This window comes from Cervus elaphus, chromosome 24 (assembly GCF_910594005.1).
Source record: "Cervus elaphus chromosome 24, mCerEla1.1, whole genome shotgun sequence".
Classification (NCBI taxonomy): Eukaryota; Metazoa; Chordata; class Mammalia; order Artiodactyla; family Cervidae; genus Cervus; species Cervus elaphus.
This window is the reverse complement of record NC_057838.1, coordinates 14,749,218-14,766,635: the sequence shown is the minus strand read 5'-3', so window position 1 is coordinate 14,766,635 and position 17,418 is coordinate 14,749,218. Positions and strand designations below refer to the sequence as shown.

Here is a 17,418-nt window from a genome sequence, read left to right as displayed (position 1 = left end):
GTATCTTGCTGGGCTTCCCAGGTGGCTCAGTGGTAGGGAATCTGCCTGCCAAGCAGGAGATCTGGGTTCAGTCCCTGGGTCGGAGCACCCCCCGGGAGAAGGAAATGGCAACCCACTCCAGTATTCTCATCTGGAGAATCTGGTGGGCAGAGGAGTGTGGCAGGTTCCTTGGGGTGGCAAAGAGTCAGATGTGACTGAGCAACAAGTATTCTGCTGTTCCATGTGACGATCCATCCAGTTTAGAATATCTTACTTTGTGAGTAGATGGATGTGCTTCTTTATTTCATTCTGAGTAAAAAGGTACACAATATTTTTTAATAGAAAATTTTTTTACTAAATTATGTTTATATATTCACCTGGCTAGGTGGTTTAATGTTTATGCTGAGGTCTGACATTTGAAGTCTAAATATAGTGGTTTGAAAAATATATTTGGTAGAGAAAATATTTGTGACTTTTTCATGGAGTTATTATGCCTAGAAAAGTTTTGTTACAGAGGTGGGTTTATTTTGGTTTCAACTGCCCATCTATATCCTAGAAATTGCTATGAATGAGGTGGCTTCTTTCCTCCCCTGACTCTCTAAAAAGAGATTATGCTGGTCTGCTACTTCTGGACATGATGGAGTAATAGGAATTGAATTTGCCTTCCAACTATAAATAGCTAGAGAACTGCACAAAGTGTTTGAAGTAGTAGTTTTCAGACATGGGACGACAGGCAGGATAGGACGTTGAGCTCTGAGAGGGGAAGTGGCGAGCTGGGCCCTGTGGTTCCTGAGCTTGTCAAGCAAGGTGGTTCCCAGGCTACAACCTGAGGAGCCGGGACAGAGCCTTGCAGCTCTCAGGGCTGAGGAGATAGGCTGGGGTTGGGGAGGCCTAAGGTGTTAGCTGAGTACTGAAGAATTGATGCTTTTGAACTGTGGTGTTGGAGAAGACTCTTGAGAGTCCCTTGGACTGCAAGGAGATCCAACCAGTCCATCCTAAAGGAGATCCGTCCTGGGTGTTCATTGGAAGGACTGATGCTGAGGCTGAAACTCCAATACTTTGGCCACCTCATGCGAAGAGTTGACTCATTGGAAAAGACCCTGATGCTGGGAGGGATTGGGGGCAGGAGGAGAAGGGGATGACAGAGGATGTGATGGCTGAACGGCATCACCGACTCGATGGACATGAGTTTGAGTAAACTCCGGGAGTTGGTGATGGACAGGGAGGCCTGGCGTGCTGCGATTCATGGGGTCGCAAAGAGTCGGACCCGACTGAGCGACTGAACTGAACTGAAGGTGTTAGCATTTAAGATGTAGAGTGCCACAGAGTAGAGAGCTGCACACGGAGAGGGTTCCAAAGGTCTGAAGAAGGGCACTATTCAGTCTTCGGCTGAATGCTCATGTGGGTGTGTGTGACAGAAAACTGTCTGAGGCTTGCAGATCACCTCCAGAAAGCAGTTACAGTAAGTAGTTCCTGGATTTCACACAAAAGCTAGGTATAGGATGTGTTCCCACCATTCTGACGGTAGCGGTCTCAGAAGGGTATTGACTCAGTAGTAGGTCTAAATCAGTTTTACACTCAAGACTGCAGTGAATCTACTAAAAAAAAAATTTTAAAGCGGGTCTTGAAAGAATTAAATTGACCTCGAGTTTCTGCATGTCAGAACAAAGTCTAGTACTACTGAAAGAAATGCAGTAAAACCTAGCATTTAACCATGTGAAGTGCACAATATCTGACATTCACAACTTACTTGAAATATAGTGAAGTAGGAAAGTAGGCATAACTAAGAGAAAAATAAATCAGTAGGAACAGATCCAGAAATCACAGACTTAATAGAATTCTAAAGCAAGCATGTTAAAGCAGCATAATAAATACTCTTTATATGATCAAAGGAAGAAAGAAAAATAGACTGATGAGGAGGGAGGCTGAAAATATATGAAAGTCCCAAATGGAACTTCTACATGTGAAAAATATAGTATCTGAAATGAATAGTATGCCAGATAAGATTAACAGATGATTTGACATTACAGAACAAGAAAGATTAGTGATTTTTTTAAGAGATTGTGATAGAAACTAATCAAAATGAAACATACAAAAAAGCTGAAAAACCAATAAATAGCATCAGTAATTTGTCAGACAATATCAGTTCAGGTAGTCTAACACGTATATAATTGGAGTGCCAGAAAAATTTCCAAAAGTAATTAAAACTCTGAAACAGGTCCAAGGAATTCAGCAAAGCCCAAGGAGAAGAAACATGAAGAAAACCACCCAAAATCACAAATATCAAACTGCTGAAACCAAGAGGTAACAGTCCTAAATAGCTTCAAAATCCGTGAAGCAAAAACTGATAAAACTGGAAAGAGAGAAATCGACAAGTGTAGTTGGAAATAACAGCTCTCCTTCCTCAGTAATGGATAGAACAAGTGAACAAAAAATCAGTAAGGATATGGAAAACCTAAGTAACACTTTCAGGTTGATGGTCACATGCATAGAACTCAACCACAGCAAAATATACAGTCTTTACAGGTGCATATCAAAGATTTACCAAGATCATATTCTAGGCCATAAAACAAGTCAGTACATTTGAAAGGACTGAAAGTATATTCTCTGACCACAATAGAATTAAACTAGGAATATACAGAGGTAAATACCCAGATATTTGGAAATTAAATGCAGAGCTTCTCAGTAACTCATGGGTTAATGATTCAGTCACAATACTCATGGGTTAATGATGCAATCACAATAGAAGTTAGAAAGTATCTTGAATTCATGAAAATGAAAACCCAGTATAGGCAGTATCTGAGAGGACATTCTTCAAAGTGAGGACATAGTTCTGACATGCATAGGTTTCATTTAGCATGGCTTTCTGCAAAGTGAGGATGTCTATATTTTGAAATTTGTCAGGTGTGGCTGAAGCAGTGCTTAGAGAAAAATGTATAGCATGTTATCTTAATATTAGAAAAAAGGAAAGACCTAATCAGTGATTTAAGCTTGTAACTTAAGAAATTGAAGGCACAAATAGAGCAAATTAAACCAAAATATGGAAAAGAAATAATTGAAATTAAAGCAAAAATGAATTAAATAAAAATTAGACCAATATTAGCAAAAATCAATTCGACTAAAATCTGGTTCTTTGAAAAGATCAATAAAATTGATAAATCTAAATAGCCAGACTGATCATGTGAGGGGGAAAAAAAGATACAAATGACCAGCACCAGAAATTTTCAGTACAGATTCTACAGATATTAAAGACTCTAGAGGGAGTATTATGAATGATTCTGTGCCAACAAAATTGATACTTCAGATTAACTGAGGCAGTTTCTTAGGATTACATGCTCTTAAGCAGAAATGGGTAACCTGAATTACCCTGCATGTAGAAAAAGAAATTGAATTTGTAGTCTCAGACATTCTATGATGAAAATTTACTTTCCCATACATAGCAACATATAAAAGTAAGAAATAACACACACTCTGTCAGATTATTGAAGATGACAAAACTTGGAATAGCAAACTAGGAATATTAGAAAACTTCCTCACTTCCCAGTCATCTTGTGAAGCCAGCATTACCAAAACTTGATGAAGATGTTACGAGAGGATAAAACTGCACACTAATTACTTCTCAGAAATGTAGATTCAGAAGTCCTTAAGAAAATAAACACATCTTTTTTCCACCAGTATTTAAGAGAGCTAATCCATCATGACAGCACTTTGCTGAGTGGTGGCCCCCACCTTGTCTGCGTCCCTAATGTCTGGAATCTGAGTGTTAACCTTATTTAGCAAAGGTGAATTTATAGATGTGACTAAAGTAGAGGATTTTGAGTAGTGGAGATCATGCTGGATTAATGGAGATGGGCCAGATTTAATCACAAGGAGTCACAAGATCAAAGGAGACAGTGGTGGTATTGATACAGTGGGGAGGGGTCCAGACCCCGGGAATGTGGGCAACCTCCAGAAGCTGGAACCTCCAGGGACAACCATCCCCATGGTTTTAGCCGTGCATAAAGCCCATTTTGGACTTACGGTCTCCACAACTACAAGAGAATAAACTTGTGTTATTTAAGCCACCAAATTTGTGGCAGTTGACTATAGCAGCAATAGGAAATTGATAAACAAGTGGAAATTCAGGGTCGTTTTAAAATTTAAACATCTATCAATGTAAACTTATTAACAGTATAAACCAGAAAAACCCCATGTAACCATATCAATAAGACAGAAAAATTCCACCCCCATTCATGATAAAATTCCCCTAACATACTAGGAATATTAAGAAACTTCCTCAGTGTGATAGAGAGCATCTAGAAATGCTGGTGGGAGACTGAAAGTTTTCTCCCCGTGAACTGGGAAAAGGGAGGCTGTCCTTTCTCACCACTTCTGTTCAGCATGGCACTGGCACACCTCTCCAGCGGAATAAGGCAAGAAAGAAATGAAATACATCCAGAAGATAAACGAAGATGTAAAATTGTCTTTATTCACAATTACAGAATAACATATGTAGCAAATCCTAAGCAATCTACAAAGCTACAGAAATACGTGAGTTTAGCAAGGTTGCAGGATACAAAATCAGGGTACGGAATCAACTGTATTTCTATATAAAAGCAATGAACCATCAGAAAATGAAGTAAATACTGACACAGTAGCACCAGAAAAATTATTTGGGGATAAATTTCACAAAAGATATATAAGACCTAACTGTTGAAAGATTCAGGTGTTAGAAGTCCAGTCACACCATGGTTTTGTCATGTGTTGGTCCCAGAATATTCCTTCATTGTGAAGACCCAGGTCATGTGCATACTGTACAGTTTTGCATTTCATGCTCCTCCTCTTCTCCTGTTCTTTATATTTTCCTCTGTCTGGTGTTTTTCCTCTTTGGCTAGCTTATTCTGTTTTCTGTATCTCTTAACCGTGTGTGTTTCTGTCTTGTCCTTAATGCATTCTGTATAACCTCCTCCTTACATCTGTCTTTTCCTTGAACAGTTCTACTTCTAGTCTGCTTTGTAACCTGTTTTAATTTCCCTGTTGGGGTTTTAATTTCCTGGAGGTTTGTTTACTTAGATGTAAATTTTGAATTTGATATCCCCTCTCATATTTGGAAGAATTTGATTTTGTTTTTAATTGATGCTTGTTGTTGTATGCTTATGTGTTTATTCTGGGGCCCCTGTGGGTTTAAGTTGTTCTGGGCTAGAATGTATGTTAATTTCTCGGTTGGGAATCCTGTACCACACAGATAAACTCGGAGATCATGAGTGGCAGTGACCTGTCCTGCGTCTCTGACCTCAGAGACAGACTTGCTTTTCCATGATCGTAAGAAAAGTTAGTTTTGCGTTTTCTCATCTTTTTTTTTTGAAACTCAGGGATTTTTTTTTTTAATTTTTGAACTTAACTACTTATTAACTATTTTATTTATTTATTTAATTAACTATTTTAAATGTTGTATGTTGTCTAACATTTCCATCTATTTTTGGTGAGGGCAAAGTCCTGTTTTATGCACAGTGTTTTCTTGGTTGTTGCTTGCTTTGTTTTTACAGAAGTTTGTTGAAGATTAGTGTGAGTTATCTTTAACATACTCTTTTTCTTTTTCATCTATAGAGGTGATCTTTCTGTGAAATTCTTTTGTTGTAGATTGTTGGCCCTTATTTCCTTTCAGAATTGTATTATTTTAATAATAATCAGAAGAAATTTGTTCTAATGGAATATATTTGTAACAAAACAGTGAGTAGAGAATTTCCTCACTTTGGGAAATTCTGTATTTAATTTACCTTTGTGTTAATTGGGGAAGATTTTTGAGTGTGTTTTTAAATTCTGATTTTTGTCAAGACACGCCATCCCAGAGAGTGCAGTTCATCCTCGGCACTGAGGACGACGATGAGGAGCACATCCCCCACGACCTCTTCACAGAGATGGACGAGCTCTGCTACAGGGACGGGGAGGAGTATGAGTGGAAGGAGACGGCCAGGTGCTGACGCTCTTGCTCGAAGCTTCCAGCTGCTGCTGCTTGGTTCCTTTCAGTAATGAAAACATGAGATTGAGACTGTGAGACACACGATGCTTTAAAACAACGAGTAGAGAATTTCCTTGGGTCTAGAAATTCAGTATTTAATTTTTCTCTTTATTCTCATAATTTGTTTCATTAAATAATTCTTAATGCCGTAATAGAACACAAAAGGAATTATGTTAACTGTAGATTTTCGTGTCTTTAATTAGAGAAAAAAATCTGAGAAGACATTTTGCATATTCACAGTTTAAAATAAGATTGGAAGTTGACACGATGGAATTCCAGAGTTTGTTTCTATAGAGTTACTGTTGTGACACCTGGAACAGAAAGAGGAACTGCCACGATCTAGTGACTCTCAACATTACAGACCATTAGCCTAATTTGTAAAAGTGTGTAGAAAAATTTTATTTTGGTGATGGTGATCTTTTTTTCTCTTTATAAGAATATGCTTGCATTTGTCATATTAAACAGAATCATCACTATTTGTAACATATTTGTATACATTATACATTTCAGATGGCTGAAATTTGAAGAGGATGTTGAAGATGGTGGTGACCGGTGGAGTAAACCTTATGTGGCAACTCTTTCTTTACATAGTCTTTTTGAGCTGAGAAGTTGCATCTTAAATGGAACAGTCATGCTGGATATGAGAGCAAGCACTCTCGATGAAATAGCAGGTGACAGCAAAGTGACTTCTTTATGTTTAAGTTGCAGTGAAGTTGAGATAAATAAGGAAAATAAAGTGGAATTCTGGACCGTTGATTTGATGGTTACATGTTGAGCTTCCATTCTGTGCAGGGCAGTATGAAGAGTTAGACGTAAATAACCCTTTTTATCCTTGGTAAGTTTGGAGTCTGAAAGATGAACTGAGACAGATGTAGCTACAGTGTCAAGAAGACTGTGACTAGTGCCATAAGCAAGATCCAGAGTCTGTTCTTTGGAGGTGCAGAGGAAGGAGCTTTCCGTTTGCTTGTTTCTGGACCGTGGTATCTGGGGAGACCTAGAAGGTACACTAACTGCACAACTTATCCATAGAACGTGAACACATGGCAGCAAGGGGAGGTGGTGTGAGAGGAAAGAAAGTGTTCTAAGGAGGAAGAGAAGGGAGAGAAGGCTAGAAAGTACCAGCAGGTATGATCTCAGGAAGGTCAGTTCTCTGAGTACACAGATTTCTTGAGATTTGCAGGAAAATAATTTAGAGGTGAGTTACAACTACCCTTGAATTACTGGGCTAAGAAATTGGGTTTGATTTGATAGGCATTTTGGTTCTCAGTGATTTTTAAGTACAAGAATATTAACCAGATGTGGAACAACTGACTGGTTCAGTATTGGGAATAGGATACAACAAGGCTGTATATTGTCGCCTTGTTTATTTAGCTTATGTACAGAGTACCACATGTGAAATGCTGATCTGGATGAATCACAAGTTGAAATTAAAATTGTCAAGAGAAATATCAATGACCTCAGATATGCAGATGGAGAAGGCAATGGCACCCCACTCCAGTATTCTTGCCTGGGGAATCTCATGGACGGAGGAGCCTGGTAGGCTGCAGTCTATGGGGTCGCTAACGGTCGGACATGACTGAGCGACTTCACTTTCACTTTTCACTTTCATGCATTGGAGAAGGAAATGGCAACCCACTCCAGTGTTCTTGCCTGGAGAATCCCAGGGACGGCAGAGCCTGGTGGGCTGCTGTCTATGGGGTTGCACAGAGTCGGACATGACTGAAGTGACTTAGCAGCAGCAGCAGCAGATATGCAGATGATACCATTCTAATGGCAGAAAGTGAAGAGGAACTAAAGAGCTTCTTGATGAGGGTGAAAGGGGAGAATGAAAAAAGCTGGCTTAAAGCTCACCATTCAGAAAACTAAGATCATGGCATCTGATCCTACCGCTTCATGGCAAGTAGAAGGGGAAAAAGTGGCAACAGTGACAGATTTGATTTTCTTAGGCTCCAAAATCACTGCAAACAGTGACTGCAGCCATGACACTAAAAGGTGTTTACTTGGAAGGAAAGCTTTGCTAACGAAGGTCTGTCTAGTCAAAGCTGTGGTTTTCCCAGTAGTCATGTATGGCTGTGAGAGTTGGACCATAAAGAAAGCTGAGCACCAAAAAATAGATAATTTTGAATTGTGGTGCTGGAGCAGACTCTTGAGAGTCCCTTGGACTGCATGGAGATCAAACTAGTCAATCCTAAAGAAAATCAATCCTGAATATTCACTGGAAGGACTGATGTAGAAGCTCCGATACTTTGGCCACTTGAAGCAAAAAGCCGACTCACTAGAAAAGATCCCTGATGCTGAGAAAGATTAAAGGTAAAGTGAGAAAGGGGGGACAGAGGATGAGGTGGTTGAATAGCATCACCAACTCAATGGGCATGAATTTGAGCAAAGTCTGGGAGATAGTGAGGGACAGGGGAGCGTGGTGGGCTACAGTCCCACCACTTTTTGTGAGGTCACAAAAAGTTGGACACAACTGAGCAACTGAACAACAACAGTGATCTTGATGTGTGTCAGCAGGATTATTCTGGGAGGAGGAGGTAGGGTGGCTTTGGACTAGAAGAGGTTAGAAGCCAGGAGGTTGTTTATTCTCTTGGAATGTCTCAGCAAGAAATGCCAGCGACCTGAAGTGTGGCAGGTGGTACCAGTGGAAATGGAGAGAGAAAGAACAAAAAGATGCTGTGATGAAGCTACTCGGTCATTAGCTGAAGTTGCTCAAAACCAAAATCAAGTTCAGTAGTAATAAATTTTATAGTGTGACTACCATTATAGTCACCTCGATATAAAAAGAAAAAGCTGTCGTATTTGATCTTCAAGAGAACCATAAATTTATTAGAGTTTCTCAGGCTGGAAATACTTTGATGTTACCAGATTGTTAATTTGACCTTGTGCTGCAAATCTTTAAGTTATCAAAGTCCTTAATTTTCTTGTCTTCTATAAATGACTAAAAAAGTGATTTGGGAATTAGAAATATTAAATTTAGATAAATGTAGTATGTCTTACTTTGGCTTTCCAGTGATCACATAATACAGTATATCGTAGTAAGTGTATAGTCCAGTTTTCACATATATGTTAGCCTGTAGTTGTGGTTTTACAGTTAGAGTTTACCTGCTAGTTTGATCCCTTACAGTTTTTCTCTGAGGAATCTTAAACAGTTTTGAAAGCTTGACTCTTATTTCAAGTTAGTGGCGCTTTTAAAAAATATTTATATCAGTGTGTACTTTGTAAATTAATAATAGTCCGTAAAGTAATTAGCCTCCAACTAATAAAAATAAATGGAAAAAAAAATCCAGATAACACAGTAACATATAAATTATCATTGTCGTCAACCGCCCCCCCCCCCCCCCCCAATTTCCCACACCCACCTCACAGCCTGGTACATACATCTTCTACAAAGTTACTACTTCATATTTTATCTGTTCAGTTACTCATTGGTTTTCTACCTCTGGATGAGTGAGAGCAGAAACTCAGTCTGCTTGGTTAATTGCTGTATTCCTAACACATAGTAGATGCTCAGTAAATAGTTAATTATTGAATGAATGAATACAGATATTCAGCTACAGTTTTGGAGAAAAATATGAGGTGAAGCCATAAAATATCTTCATTTCTTAGGAAACCAGTATTATTTAAATATCCAGTTTAACGGAATTTATTGTATACGTATCAGTAAAGCACCTTCAGCTATATAGGAAGGCTCTTGGTGTGTAATAATAGCTTTTTAATAAATAATAGTATTTATTAAAATCAGAGTCTCTATTAGTATGTTCAGCTTTGTTGGATTGTGTTCATAGTTATCATTATGCATCCATTATTAAATGTTAGATGAGAATAATGCTTCATAGAGCTATGTAAGAGTCTTTATTTTCCTAGTAAGATTTCATTTACCATTTATTACGTGTTACAGTTATCCAGGTGTTGACTTTATTTAGTAACAATGATGGTTATCTGTGTATTTTTCTTTGCCTAGATATGGTACTGGACAACATGATTGCCTCTGGCCAGCTGGACGAGTCCATCAGAGAGAATGTCAGAGAAGCCCTTCTGAAGAGGCACCACCATCAGAATGAGAAGAGGTTCACCAGCCGGATCCCCCTAGTTCGATCTTTTGCAGACATAGGCAAGAAACATTCTGACCCTCACTTGCTTGAAAGGAACGGTGAGATAAGTTGTGGTGTCCAATTTTTCTAACACTTTACTAACAGCATTCCAGCTTGTTACAGTTAGCATTTGGGAAAAGAAACTCATTTTTTCTAGATAATTACATAGGTCTTTTATCTTTTTGATTCTTTTTTCAAAAAATAATAGTAGTATTTGTGCATTTAAATATTTCATTTCTGAAATGTCTTTATAATGTGGCAGAATTATCTGTAGAAATTACTTAGATGAGAAAATTAATCATTTACTCTGTTAAAATGGGACACTGAAGTGTTGGTAATATTTAAACACTACTGGAGGCTTCCCTCATAGCTCAGTTGGTAAAGAATCTGCCCGCAGTGCAGGATACCCCGGCTCGATTCCTGGGTCAGAAAGATCCCCTGGAGAAGGGACAGGCTACCCACTCCAGTATTCTTGGGCTTCCCTGGTGGCTCAGCTGGTAAAGAATCTGCCTGCAATGTGGGAGACCTGGGTTCAATCCCTGGGTTGGGAAGATCCCCTGGAGAAGGGAAAGGCTACCCACTCCAGTATTCTAGCCTAGAGAATTCCATGGACTGTATAGTCCATGGGGTCGCAAAGAGTCAGACATGACTGAGCGACTTTCGCTTTCACTTCTTTCAGACACTACACTGTATGTAACCCTGATTACTCTCCTCCTTGCTTTTTTGTTTCTGTTCAAGAATTCTTGTATGGTTGATATAAGAGCTGTAAATTGCTATCTATAAATTTAGTTTAATCTTTTGAAAATTCAGTCTTGTGTTTGGACCTTTAATATTAGATTTTTCCTAAGATTTTTTTTTCTTCTCCTGAGTAGACTAACTTGCTGGGCATATTTTGGAGCTGGTTTGCTTTTAATTTTCCCAGCTTTTTATTGACATACTCTGTAAAAGGTTTTTGTACTTGTTCCTGTTTTATGATGTCTTCGAGTCACGGAGCGTGGCACAGACCCCCATCCACTCACTCACGGTTCAGCAGTGGGTCTCGGGGAGCTGGGGAGACTGTTTGGGTAGCTGCTCCCCTCTGCCCCTGTCTTACAGCCGGCCTGCGGTCACTGCGGCTCTGTTTGGGTCTCAAAGATGTCTCTGATGACAGTGACTCTGGAAAACTCAGCTGCAGAGAACTGGGGTTGATCTGAGGGTCACTGCTGTGTCGAGCTGCTGCTGTTACCCAAGGCAGTGAGGGTTACAGTGAGGAGTCGGGGTGGGCCGCAGACCTTCCCGCTCATCTTTCTATCTCTGCGGTAAGAGTGTGGCTGTTACGTGCTGCAAGCACACTCACAGGTGGAGGACTTAGCACATGTAAAGGTAACAGTACTCAGTCTCCTTCTGTGGCTCAGTCTAAGATAGTTAAGTCCTTTTTCTTCTGAATATTTGATCATTGAAACTCTTTTTAATATATTTAAAACTGCCTTTCTATATTCAAGGGACCTTAAGAATAAAAGAAATCTCTCACGGGCCTAAGTTGAGTTTGGAAGCAAGCCATCCGTGTCACCGCTTTTTTCATCTTTCCATGTATTGCATATTTTCTAGTTGAGTAAAGTGAACTCATTTGCCTAGAGAGACCACATTAAATCTTTCTCCTCCATACATAGTGGTTCCTGATTATCCTCCAGTTGTCAGTTGGTTCCTTTTAATCATAAGACGTTGGCTATTTTCTTATAGATGCCATTTTAGCATGGGCATTCTTTTATTTTGGTGTATTACTATAGTTGTAATTTTAACAGTTTTTCTGCATCTAGCTTATTTTTTACCTAAATAGTGGTGGTTTATGAAATAATAGTTAATATGTGTAATATTTTGGGGATCTCTTGAGCATGTAGTTTTTATTACTTATATCAGTAGTCCCCCACCTTTTTGGCCCTAGCTAACTGGTTTCATGGAAGACAATTTTTCCATGGACCAGGGTTGGGGAGGTGGTTGAGGATGCTTCTGAGATGATTCAGGCATGTTACATTTACTGTGTATCTTATTTCTATTATTACTATATCAGCTCCACCTCAGATGATCAGGCATTAGATTCCAGAGGTTCAGGACCCCTGACCCAGATCAGTTGGGATTGTTACATTTCTCATGCTTTTCCTAAAAAAAAAATATTGTTCCACTAAGCTACTCTTCATTAGAATAACCTGGTGTTTGAACTATAAGTATACATGACCTTTTGAAATACTCTAGACTTCCTTATCATTGCTGTTGGTAAAAAAATACTTTATTCTTTGCTAGTTAAATTAAACATTGTATATATTTGTTTTAATTTATCTGCTGTATTAGATATGGAAACATATCTTAGGACATTTATTAATATCAGTTAGATAGTGAGCTCAAGAATATGTATCTTTTAAAATTGACATGTTTCTGTTTTGAAAAAAATTCACATGACTTGCCTTATGTTTTTAAATTTTACTTTGAGAGTTCTGTCAGTGGATGATGCCCTGTTGGCTTAATGTTATAAAGATTTGATACTTAAAGTTAGGAGTCATTAGATACCATTAATGTGGGCTCTTCTTGTGAGAGAATATGTAGCAGTTTGGTCCAATGTAGATAAAATACACTAAATATAAGCAAGCTCTCAGTGCTGGTAAGTTTTGTTTTGGCTTCTGTTTCTTAGATTGTTTTTGTGTTATATTTTCATTTGCAGTTTATCATTTTTAAAGCAACAGCTTTGCATTGTTATTATTTTTTGTTTTTGAAGCCACACTGTTGGACATTCTCATTCCTAACAGAATATTGTCCCTCTCCATCTATCATTAACATTGTTTTTCATTTTTTGTTTTGAGTTTCGGATGCACCTTCAGAGAACTAATTATAGTTTAAGCCATTTTTCAGTGATTTTCTAATATTTAAAATTCAGATTGTCATACTAACCCTGACAGCATGAATTTGAAATTTTGGACCTTTTTTAAAACTTGCGGTTTACAGTGTAGATTGATTTTTGTGTGTCTCTTTTGCCTTCTGCAATAAAACTTCATCACTTTTCATTTATTTGTTTTACCTCAGGGGAAGGCCTCTCAGCCTCCCGCCACTCTTTGCGAACAGGTCTGTCTGCCTCAAACCTTTCCTTGAGAGGAGAATCACCTTTGTCTCTTCTTGTCAGTCATCTTCTTCCTTCTTCGAGAGCCGGGACCCCTGCGGGCTCGAGGTGCACAAGCCCCGCGCCCACCCCTCAGAGCAGCCCTCCTTCCAGCCCTAGCCTCAGCCGCCTCCACGCCAGACCTTCCCGGCCGAGGCAGCCTCAGGCCCCAGAGCTCCTGGTGTCCGCTGCCAGTGCCGATATTCCCACAGTAGTAATCCATCCGCCCGAGGAAGACGTAGAAGCGCTGCGAGGCCAGGAGCAGAAGAGTGAGGAGAATGTTGACGTGACTGCAGGCAACTATCCAAAGTCCCCATGTGTGGCGCTTTCTGCCTCTGGACCCTTGCACTTGGAATGCCTCTCAGCACATGGCTTAATCAGCATTATGTAGATGATGCTTACCATTTATTTTGACTTCTGCATGTTTTTTTTTCTTTATAGTGTGTTACAGAGAAGGATAGAATTATTTTAAAATTTTAAGTTTTACAAAGATTTCAAAGGAGCCTACACATAATTTAAGCCCTTGCAAAATTTTTTACTGAGGTTTTACAGGTCAATGCATTTGAATGGCTCAGACAAATGTAGACATTTTTACAGGTCATCTTTTAATTTGCCATGATTAAAAAAAAATGGTGGCTCTTCTTGTGCATTTCATTCCATCAAGTGAATGAACACATGCTTTACATAAAGTATAATGAGAAGCCTTTTATCTACTGTTTGGTGCTTTTGTGTAAGGGATGCAGTGTGTGTTCACCTTCCTGCCAAAGGTAGAATGAATGTTCTTTTTCTCATCTTGTCTCTGAGAGGATTGAGGTTCACTGTTGACTGCGTGGAGTCATCATTATTCCGACTAGTTTTATAATTTGGAGTAGACTTCAGTTGTCTTTTATTTAATGCTATATCTATCTTTCATCCGAATTCACCTTGAAAGTTTTAGGAGTAGAGTTCCTATAGTTGCAGATAGGATTTATTTCTACATGAATTAGAAAAATTATGTCTTAGTGGATAAAAGGTTTGTAACTCACTTAGGGTTATTATATTTCTATTTGATGAGTTTATCTTATCACTGTTTGTACAATGAAAAAAATTAAGACTTAGAGATGTTAAGGTTAGACCATAAATGACCAGACAAAGGAGTTTTTTTTTTTTTTTCAGACAAAGGAATTGAACCCAGAACTACCTACAACAAAATCTATAGTATAGAATTTCATTGTAAATTTTAATACTTTGTGGAAAAGATGTATTATAATGAGGTAACTAAACAAAAATGGGGAAAAGATATCTAGAAATAATTGCTCAGAAATAATGAACACTTTTACTTCATTAAAAAAGACTAACAAAATTGATTATTTTTCTTGAACAAAATTAACTTTGAAGTTACTTCCCCTTGCATTTGTTTTTATCTATATCTGTCAGTAATACTGACTGTTCCTTGTTTTACCAGCTTCAGTATAATTAATCATAAGAGACTATAAGCTTTGTATGGGAAGAAAGGGGCATACAGGTTCCCAGTGACTTACTAGGTCATGTTAAGAGGATAAAAAGAGCAATTAACTGAAAATTGAGGAGCACAATTAAGTTTTTCCTCTCTCTGCTGTTAAGGGTGCCATGGGATTTACTCGCCTTTTGGAAGAGAAGAAACTAGAGTGTAGGGAAGAGGATTTCTGAGGACAAGGGAGAGCTCATAATTGCTGTCTAAGGTAACATTGTAGAAGGAATGTAGCCACAGTGACAGGGACAGCTCTTCATTAGTCCCGGCTGCCCAGAGCACCTGGAGACCCTGCTGTCTTTTCCTGAAGTCTGGTCAAGAAGGTGGCCTCATCATTTCTGAGAGACCAGTGCCAGAGATTCTTTGTGTCACGAGGTCATGATTTGTGAACACCTGTAGGAAAGGAAAGCAGTGCTTGCCATCAGTTATTTTTTAGAGAATACTTAGGTAAAGGACATAACTCACGTTGAGTGTGTGACTGTCTTCTGACTCGGCGTTTCTTACCCTCGGCACTACTGGCCTTTTGGGGGGACAGTTCTGTGTGGTCGGGTGTCTTGTGAATTGTCAGCTATTCAGCAGCACCCTCGGCCCGCAGCCACCGCCTGCCAGCACATTCACAGCCTTCCATGGATGGGAACTACTGCTCTGGACACTTCTGCTGTCAGATCTGTAATGACAGGAAGCTTCGATGTCTTTGCTTAATTTTTCTAGGTAGATATGCTATTTTGAGGAAAAAAAATGAAAGGGCAAAATAATAGACTTACCAGAGTATGACTTAAATCCCAGGATTGATTTTATACATACTCATATTTGCTTTTTCTTTTGCTTAAAGCAAGTAACTAAAGTCCTGCCAAGTTATCTGTGCTCATTATAGTTTTAATTTGGGGGAATTTACTCATTTAATTCTGAGCACTAGGAACTTACTGCAGGAGCAAGGACATTTCCTTTACCTTTTCAGGATATAGCTTTAACTTAGCTGACATCAGGGAAGACTGATGGAGAAGGCGGTGTTGGGAAACTAAGTGTGCCTGGCCTGCCCGCCGTAACACGTTCAGGGTGAGCAGCTGAGCCCCTGGCTCCCTCGCGCCCTCTCTTCTGACTTTGTCAGTGTTGAGTTGCAGGTCGTTTCTTCTTCCCATTCCTGTGGAGCCTTCTCTGCATCCCATTCTTCTCCCCCAGATGTGGTGGCTAGGACTATTCTGAGAAACTGTGTCTGTTTTCTTTGGTTACACGTCTGCAGGTTGGATGCAGTTTGTAGTTAGCAGCGTGTGTGTGTTGATGATCACTTGTAGTTGCTGCCAGGGCCTTAAATGATACTCTTCATATTCTTGTGTGGGAGTTGGTGGAATCCACTGAAAAATACTGCTTAACTTTTCTTCTTACACTTGAGCATGTATTTTAATAGAGGAATGGATTCTATTATGGAAGCTTAGGGACAAAGGTCAAAGAGGCTAAAATGGTGAAAAATGAGTTCAGTTGAGGGAAAAGTTTTTATTTCAGAATTGTTTCCAATTTCTCGGAAGTGGGTATATGGCTAAGTGGACTGCATATACTTTCTTTACTGAGATTTTGGGTCACAGTGGCATCCTGGTGTAGGTGTTTAACAGAGAAGTGGTGTCATGAAGGTCTTCATTCACTGAATTTAAGCTGCAAACTCAAATGACTTAGTTTCAGGCTACTAGTTAGTATATGTTGTATTCTATAAAAACAAAAATGCATAGACTATATCTGATATGCTTAAAATTTTAAAATTTAATTGCCACTGTTTAAAGTTTATAGGTTCTAACCACAAACAATGTAGTGGTGAATTTCTCTGGGTCACTAGGTTGTTGTGAGTGGCACAGTTAAAACTAGAAGTGAAGTCTGTTGCAGTTGTCTGGTGCATTTTCTCCTGTGATATTCAGTGTTTTGGGTAATATTAATCTATATTCTTGAACTAGAAAGCCTTGGGTGTTTTGAAAAAATTAGGTACATTTAATGGTAGAAATCTGTGTTACGTACTCTAAAGTTTTTGTAGCATTTGAACTTTTTGCGAATACATAGTAGTAATGACTAGTAATATGCTATTGGGTGATTTTAGGTTATTTTTGTGTGTGACTTGTTGCTGCTGAGTTTTGCTTGAGCTGAGTATACCATGCATGAACATGTGACTATCACTTGTAATCCAGACAAGTTAATTTAATAGAATGTATATCATTTCTAATCCAAACAAATTTTATAAGTTTGTCTGTGTCTTAGAAGTTGAGTGAATTACTTAAGGTCATACACATAGCTACAAAGTGGCAGAGTACTTATTTTAACATAGATCTGTTCCCTTATAAGTTCTGTATTCTTTGTATTTATATCATAAAAACATTGCTATTGAATTTTAGCATAGTCCTTATGAATAATGACAGTAGACAGCACATGAATTTTACCCAAGAGAGGTGAAAATTCATGAGGAAACGAATTATGAAGGATTATGGCAAAACGAGTGTATATTTCATTGATGTAGCTCTTGCATTTTCATTTAGGGTTTATCAGAAATTTTACATTGTTACTGATGTAAGTGTGCTAAGTGTAGTTAGGCATCTTTAAGCTCTGCAGTTCACATATCTAAGGATACAGTGAAAGTGGATGTGCTCAGTATTTATAGTGGTGATCAGACCCAGGTCTTCCACCTTCTACTCACTTTTTTTCTTTTTGCAAAAGGCCACCATTTTTGTAAATGCCAATTATATTATTTTAAATGTTAACA

The 17,418-nt window shown here is 38.6% G+C and overlaps 1 protein-coding gene across 9 annotated transcripts in view; it reads left to right on the top strand.

Annotated features, from left to right (window-relative positions):
- The window catches only part of SLC4A7 (solute carrier family 4 member 7), a 111,469-nt gene that overhangs the window by 43,778 nt on the left and 50,273 nt on the right, over positions 1-17,418 (top strand). For 3 of the 9 annotated variants that reach the window (XM_043887053.1, XM_043887050.1, XM_043887057.1), the window contains exons 4-7: positions 5,794-5,932; positions 6,488-6,648; positions 9,939-10,127; positions 13,120-13,488. In XM_043887053.1, coding sequence (XP_043742988.1) covers positions 5,794-5,932; positions 6,488-6,648; positions 9,939-10,127; positions 13,120-13,488 — 858 coding nt within the window. Of the gene's footprint in view, positions 1-5,793; positions 5,933-6,487; positions 6,649-8,224; positions 8,288-9,938; positions 10,128-13,119; positions 13,489-17,418 lie in introns of those variants that run through there. The other 6 variants (XM_043887054.1, XM_043887052.1, XM_043887058.1 and 3 more) reach the window with 4 other exon arrangements.